General features: G+C 36.1%; 1 protein-coding gene across 10 annotated transcripts in view; it reads right to left on the minus strand.

Annotated features, from left to right (window-relative positions):
* Fer (FER tyrosine kinase) overlaps positions 1-8,371 on the minus strand; it is a 485,925-nt gene that overhangs the window by 399,474 nt on the left and 78,080 nt on the right. For all 10 annotated transcript variants that reach the window (XM_004625405.2, XM_023708326.1, XM_023708329.1 and 7 more), the window contains one exon: positions 4,831-5,004. In XM_004625405.2, the coding sequence (XP_004625462.1) occupies positions 4,831-5,004 (174 nt within the window). The remainder of the gene's footprint in view (positions 1-4,830; positions 5,005-8,371) is intronic.

The following is an 8,371-nucleotide window of genomic DNA, read 5'->3' on the forward strand; positions in this document are numbered from 1 at the left end:
TGTTCTAATGGTGTTTGTAAATAGGATCACAAGTCTGCATCTTGTACAGCAATTAACCACTAAGAAGAATATATGCAGTGTATTATTTGTTGAAAAATTAAAAATTAAATAAATAAAGTTAAAGAAAACAAGTCAGGTATGGTGTTATAAACCTGTAATCTCAGCTGCTTAGAAGGCTGAGGCAGGAGTCTCTTGAGTTTCAGGCCAGCTAAGGCAACTTATCAAGTCTATCTCACAGCAAAGAAAAAAAAAAAAAAAAAGCTGAGTCTCTAGCTCTGTGCTAGAGCATTTGCCTAGCATGTGCAAAGCCTGGATTCAATCCCTTGTGTGAAGGGGAGGGGAAAAAAGAAGGGCAGAAGAGAGAAAAGGGGTAAAGAGAGGGAGAAGAGTAGAAAGAAATAAATTAAACTGACAAAGTACATGTTCTATAGTGCTGGGGTGGGGGGCCTGCTGGTTAGCTCAATTGTTTAAGCCCCTGCTCATGCAAATGCAGTCACACGCAGCATACCGTGGTTCAATCCCCAGCTCCACCTGCCTTACCAGACCCACCCTTAAGGCGGCCTGAGCCAGCCAAAAAAAAATCCTTCTCTATGGTGCTGGTGTTGAAGCCAGAGCCTCATACATGCTAGGAAAGCACCCTACCACTGAGCTACATCTCCACTCCCAAAGCACATGTTTTAAATCAACTACTATATCAGAGTCTGAGGACTTTCTTAATTAAAGTCATCTATGGGTACTCAGGATAGAATTTTCATTTTGAATGTGTTCATTTCAATGTTATAGCAAGCCACACCCTTCTCAGCTTCCAGAAAAGTCAGGGAAACCATTTTTTCAAAATCTTTCCTTAATAATAAATTTGTATAATAACCTCTATGCATGACTTTAAACGCACTATAAAGCTGGGAAATGGGGGAGTGATTATTTAGTGGAAAAATTATTCTCTGCTTAAAGAGAAAAAATCTTCTGAAAAATGTTATAGCATCTCACAAAAAACTAACTACGTTTTTATCCCAAGACAAAGTGTCATTACATATTTTTCTACTATAATTGATGCTTGTATAGGGACTGAAAAGGATGTGGTGAAAATAAAATTTTGTAAAGCCTAAATCGAATTGCAGAAGATGATGCAGGCCATGACTCAGACAGCAATAATCGTGATCAAAATTATGCGTGCATATTTCATATACAGTTTGTCATAGCAATTGTAATTTGCAGTTACCATTTGATTGGTAAACTAGTTACCAAAAATGGAGCTGCTATCAGATAAAAATGAATCATGGCGTTAGATGAAAAGCAAATAAATGTCAGAACACTAATCTGCATAATACTGGGGGGCAGCTATGAAAAGATGATGTTAAAAACTTAAATCTGTATCTGGGAATACAATTTTCAAGAACTATTAAATATTCCCAAAATATCAGTTGTAAATAGTAACTTATTTTTTTCAGCAGCAACTATCTTTACCTTGAATAGTAATAGCAAAAAGAGAGAAAAATACTGGAGCAGAAGAAAGCAGGAAGGAGAATTATGTCATTCAGGTATGCAACATAGACATTACATACTTTTGAAGATAATGAAGTTCAGAAAAGGTTTTCAAAAAAGTAAAGCCATTTTAACATGCTGAGCTGTGAAAGGCTCAAGTCAACAACTTCTGACATTGCCAGTCCTACGGATAACCCACTATTATGACTATGGAACTAAATTGGATTACTTGGCTGAATTCACACACCTCCAATATTTAAATGACAATGGAATACCCGTCTCTGACAAAACTAAAAATAAAAGGGGGACACAAATGAAGGGCCATTTTGTATCTGTATATACAAAATAGGATAGACATACAGCTGCTTTCTCTTAACTCAATGAAAAGAAAGATTTGTACTAATAGTGTTTGGGCAGGATATCATGCCTGCATCTTGTACTATGAATAACCACTAAGAAGACAAAAATATGCAATGTATTAATTATTGAAACTGTCCTATTGGGGCTGGAGAGATGGTTCAGTAAAATAAGCACTTCCCTGGTAAGTGCAAGGATCTGAGTTCAATCCTCAATTCTGAAGAAAAAAAAAAAAAAAGAAAGAAAGAAAAGAAAAGAAAGAAACTGTCCTATTAATTGGTTTTGAAACTGTCTCATTGCTATTTGTTTCTCAATAAAATTAATAAAAAAAGAAAAAAAAAAACCTCGTCACTAAACTTTAAAAAATGAATAAATAAAAAGAGCTCTAGATGTAGCTCAGTATGATTCAATATCGGGGATGTAGCTTAATCCCCAAGACTGTGGGGTGGGAGGATCAAAAAATAAAACTGATCTAGTCAATAACACAGGGACTTATTAGTGAAGTTTAATGTCACAGAAAAATACGGTGGTCACTATATAACTTCCAACATAAACATCACCAAGTATACACCACCACCTGTGAGGTATTCTTGCCCAAAATAAATAGTAGAATCTCCTCAAGCCTACAAATCTAACTTCCACTTTATAGGAAAACTATAAGATGAAGGAAAATGAGAGATCATATCATAAGACACTAACATCAAAACCAAAATGAAGGAAACAATGCTATAAAACAAATTATCCGGGGTTTTTTTTTTCAAAAAATAAATAGCATTTTCTTTAAAAGGCCAAGAAATAATACCTAAAGATTAGTTAGGTATTAGAGAGAATTATTCAAATGCAATATGAACTTCATTTGGACCCTGAAGTAAAGAAAGCAACAGTAAAATACATATAAATGACAATCATATTTAATCATATTACTGAATTATATTATCATTTTAGATACATTAATGATAATGTAATTTTTTAAAGAATTGTTCTTAGTAATACTACAGTATTCATGAAATAAATGACAGTTGGGATTGTCTCTAAAATAATTCAATGTAGAAGAAAAGAGAGTAACATAATAGGAAAAATAAAGTGAATTTTTAATTGCTGGGTATTTGGAAGTGCTCAAGATTCTAAAACTAACAGAAAAGCTAGGGATACAGCTTAGTGGCACAGCATCTGCCTAACAAGCACAAAGTCTTGAATTCAATTCCAAGCACCAAAAAGAAAAAAAGAAATTATCAGGAGAGATAAGATGTAAGTGTAAAAGTATTTTAAAATATCATAACTAAGTTATTTTACATATATTTTCTGCTATTTAAACATAGTATTGGTTGATTTCTTTATGAAAGCCATTCTTTCTGGGGTGGTCAATTAAGACTTAGGACATATGAGAACTTGTACTGTAATGTCATGTAATTCAGTAGTGTCCCAGATTTTCTGATCAAGAAGATTACGGGGCCAAAGAGGAAAGTGATCGATGTAGAGTGTGCCTAAAGAGAGTTACATGGAGAGAAAGCATTCTCTCAGGCTTTCACAGAGAGCACACTGGCCAAGCAATGGCCGTGACTCATCCACATGGCTGACACTGACAAACGATCTACAATCTGAGGTACAGGATCTCAGGATAAATCCTGAGGGGATTTCACTGACCTTATCAGACCCAAAAACTACAACTCTTGTTGTATAGGTCTTGCTTTACTTTGGTCTTAACCATCCAGCAGAAAAGTATAAAAACAAAGTATAAGAAGTAAAGTCATGCTGTTATGTTGAGCTGTAAGGGACTCAGGTCAACAATTTCTGACATTGCCAGTGAAGCAGAAGACCCAGTACTATTATGAACTACTGGACTCCTTTAGAATATTTTGCTGAGTTAACACACCTATAATATTCAAATAACGGAACTTAACAAAAAAAGGGCATACAGATGAATGTCCATTTTGTATCTGTGTATTCAAAATGGTTAGGATTGATATATAGTTACTTCTCTTAATGAATAGAGGGATTTGTTCTAATAGTGTTTGTAAATAGGATATCATGTCCACATCTTGTACAGCAATTAACCACTAGGAAGAATGTAGTATGCAACGTGTTAATTATTGAAACTGTCCTACCAATTTGGTTTGAAACTGTCTCACTGCAATTTGTTTCTCAATAAAATTATGGAAAAAAAAATAAAAGAAAAAATAAAAAATAAACATAGTATTACATATTTAATTTTTTAAAGGCTAAAAGTTACTTCAGGGAACAAACTGAATATTTTATACAATTTTCAAAGTACTATTTCGGCCAGCCAGATACTATGTGGGCCAGCTACATGGTCAGATTAAAGCATCTGCTTAGGCAAACACAGGGACTGGCGTTTGATCTCTGGTTTGCAGTGCTGGCCCCACCCCTGAGGTGTTTTGAGACAGCAACAGAGGCTGGGCATGGTGGCGCACACCTGTAATCCCAGTGCTTGGGAGGCTGAAAACAAGAGGATAACGATGATTCCAATCTTTGTAGTAAGACCCTGTAGACCCTGTACTAAACTCATAAAAAGTAAATAAATAAATGAACTATGTTATAGTTCAATTGGTAACATTTGCACTTTCATAGGTGCATATAAGGTACATATATTTTATGACCAGTAATATTTATATGTAAAGAGTAAGATAATAAGGTATCACAGCTGTCATCTCAGCACTGCAGAAGGCCAAGGCAGAAATACTGCAAGTTCTAGCCCAGCCTGGACAACTTAGCAATATACTATTCCATATAAAAAGTAAAAACAGGGCAGGGTCTTTAGCAGTGCAAAGACCCTGCATTCAATCCCCAATACACCACACACATATAAAGACATACACACACACACACACACACACACACACACACACACACCCATGTTTCAGTCACCAAACCTCTTTCATGGGAGGAAATGATAAATGTTTTTAAAGTCACAGATCATAAAACATTCAGTGAACTTAAACAAATTGCAAAATTCAATATGGAATGACTAACCTTGATCATCTCTGCTTCTATCTGCTGGTGAACACTCATATAACTCTTCTTCACCTGCTGCTTGTCCTTGATCATCATGGTGAGCCTAAGCAATGGTCCAGAGTTTAGGTCCTCTGCATGCGTCTTCATTATCCTACTAAGTTGTTCAGTCTGCTCAATCATAAGTAGCCAAGACTTAAAAAAAAGAAAAAAAAGAACATTAGCATTTGTATTACAGGCTCCCAAAAAATTAACAACTGGAATGAATAGACACATCTCAGAAGAAGAAACATAAAAGGCCAATGAATACATGGGGAAAAAAGCATAACAATTGAATGGATAAGTAAGGTTAAATTTGAGTCATTTATAGGAAAATGGATGCACCTGGAGACCACAATGCTAAATGAAAAAAAAAAAAAATCAGATACAGGAAATTAAATATAGTTTCTCTTATACTAAAAAATGCAAAGCATAAATAAAGAGCAAAAGACAACAGAGATGATAGGAAACAAAAGGCAAACTTTGCGAAGATGAGAAGGAGATCTAGGAATGGTAAGCAATAGAGAGGGGAAAGAAAGGGAAAGTATAAATGATTAAATGCTATAACGTTATATATACACACATATATACTAAATCCCCAAGATGAATGTATTCATCATGCATGGCAAATGTAGAAAAAAGTAGGAAGGGAACAAGGAAGGAAATCCACATTTATATTTGAGGTTCCCATTTAGCTCTGATTTTAGACTTCAAAGTTTTAAATATTGGTTTTATAAAAATAATAACAATATAAAATGGCAAGATTCTCACAAGTGTGCAATATACTATGAGTGATTCGTATTTAATATAATTAACATCAACTCTAAATACTTACAAACTGAGTAGTCAGAGACTATGCAACATGCTATGAAAAGAATTAAGGACCTTTTGGGAGTCCACACTTAAGCTACTCACTTGTTTTCTAAACACATGCTCTGTGCACATCATTTTAATGCCTCAATAAGGTTACCAGTTCCTAAAGGTCAAAAGAACAGATACTTCTCATCTTCACCTTATCCTATCTGTGGCAGCTGACCCTAGTGACTTACTTCTTCCTAAAACTGTCTTCTGTTTTGGCTTGCACAGCTTCCTTTCTTATATTCCACATTTCTAGTTTATTTTCTTTCCTTTCTAAAATTCTTCTGTCTTTGGTACCCGCTCTTCTGTAACTACCTGTGTCATAAATACTAATATTCTCTGGAATTCTAATTTCTTAACGAATACCACTAGTCCTCAGCAACACAACACACTGCCTCAACAGCAGAGATGCACAATAATAGGTTTGGGACAAGTGGGCATACAGAGATTCTAGAAGAATAAATCATTTGCTATCCATTAGACTTCCTAATGAAAAACAGTGACAGAGAAACGCTTTTCACTACAGGTCTTCAAAATTTCATTCAGAAATAATTACTAGATACTAGTACAGAGGAAGGATCTATGTTAATAACAGAGAAAAGGACAAGATACAGTTTCAAATATTTCTAAAATAATTTCTATTCTAATTTTTTTTTTTTTCCGGAAACAGTGATTTAACTCAGGCCCTTGCCTGGCAAGTGCTTATTCTGCTGAGCCATCTGCCCAGCCCCTCTTCTAAAAATTATTCTTTTTCTACAAAATTTCTTACAAACTTACAGGCAGTTTACAGTACAGGTATGGTCAAGTCCAAGAACCACACCAACCACAAAATAGCACAGAAATGGCATCAAGAAACCTCGCTCACAAAGATATGAATCTCTGAAAGAGGTAGATCCAAAGTAACTTAGGAACATGCATTTTACCAAGAAGCACAAGAAGAAGGGTTTCAAGAAGATGCATGCAAACAGTGCCAAGGCCATGAGTACATGCGCCTAGGCTATCAAGACCCTTGTCAAGCCCAAGGAGGTCAAGCCCAAGATCATCCCAAAGGGAGTAAACCACAGGCTCACTCGACTTGCTTATATTGCCCACCCCAAGCTTGGGAAATGTATCTGTGCCCTCACTGCCAAGGGTCACAGGCCTTGCCGGCCAAATGCCCAGGCTCCAGCCAAGGCCCAGGCCCCAGCTTCTGCTCCAGCCCAGACTTCGAAAGGTGCCCAGGCCCCCAAAAGTACCAGGCTCCTGTTAAGGCTCCACAATAAAAGCCATTTTTATCTGCTGATGTAAAAACTGTAAGGACTGGTATGACCTCTGGGGTGCCATCTGTGGAGGGCTGGTGTCCTACTGTGCTCTTTGTACAAATAAACCTGAGGCAGGGGGGGAAAAAAAAAAAGACTCTAAACCTACGACCGAAAAGAAGCAAATTCTTAGAGTCCATATTCACCAAGTTCTAATTTTGTAATCTTGTTTTTTTATATACTGAGACATATGTCTTGAATAAATAGGTATAAATAACAACTTTTGAGAACACATGTGGGTCATTTTTAATTGTAAAATACTTTTTGTATTTGTAAAATGCTTTTTTTCTTTTTTTGCAGGCACAAGGGTCTGAGTTCAATCCCCAATTCCACCAAAAAAAAAAAAGTACTTGAGTCAGGATCTTGCTCTTTTACACAGAATGATTGGAATCTGCAATCTTCCTGCCTCAACATGCTGAGCAGCCTGGATTGCAGGAATCTGCACTACTGCTAGCTCCAACATTTCTTCATAAAACAAATACCTCTCGTTATTCCCCCAACTCAATCAATCCTTCTAACTATTGCCCTATCTAATTTGCTTTTAAACCCCTAAAATAATTTCTAGGAAAATAAAAATTGAAGTTCTACTTTTGCTTTAGATAAAGATGAAAAGGATACACACATGGTACACACTATTTCTCCAACGTTTTATCAAATAAATACTATTTTTTTCACTCATGTCCTGTGTAACATAGAATCAAGAGATGTAATTGATGGATTCCATTACTCCTTTTTAACCTCACATTTTTTATAGATAACCACACTTATCTAAATGACTTTCTGCTCCTCCTCTCTAATATTATCCACTTTTTGCCAGTTCACAGGCTTTCTCTTTATAAATGCTTTTATCACTTCAATTACAAATTTATCTCTCCTAAATAAGCTAGACTGGTTACAACTTTAAGTTTAGAGGATACAACAGAAAGGAAACATAAAGGCACTTATATCTAAAGGCACTTTTAGAACTACTATCTGAACAAAATTGACAAGAATAACTTATAGCCAGTTATAAATTACACAGCAATCTTTAATATTTAATTCACCACAGTGTCATTAAACTACAGGCTAAAAGTCAAAATGAGAAACTATCTGCTCCCTTTATATAACCTACTTCATAGCATGAGTACATCTAAGCAAAGAAGTCCTTCTAGGCCAAGATTCATTCCTGACAAGACATGTTGTAGTACAAGCTACAGAAATGAAATGGGGGCTGGAGAGATGGCTCAGTGGTCTAAAGCACCTATTTGGAACAAGCTTGGCAAAGCATCAGGGACCGCGGTTCGATCCCCAGCACCACATGCCAGCCAGCCCCGCCCCCTGGTGGGCTGAGCTGGCCACACACACACACCCTCTCTCTCTCTCTCTCT

The sequence above is a fragment of the Octodon degus genome, unplaced genomic scaffold (genome assembly GCF_000260255.1).
Source record: "Octodon degus isolate 3935 unplaced genomic scaffold, OctDeg1.0 scaffold00009, whole genome shotgun sequence".
Classification (NCBI taxonomy): domain Eukaryota; kingdom Metazoa; phylum Chordata; class Mammalia; order Rodentia; family Octodontidae; genus Octodon; species Octodon degus.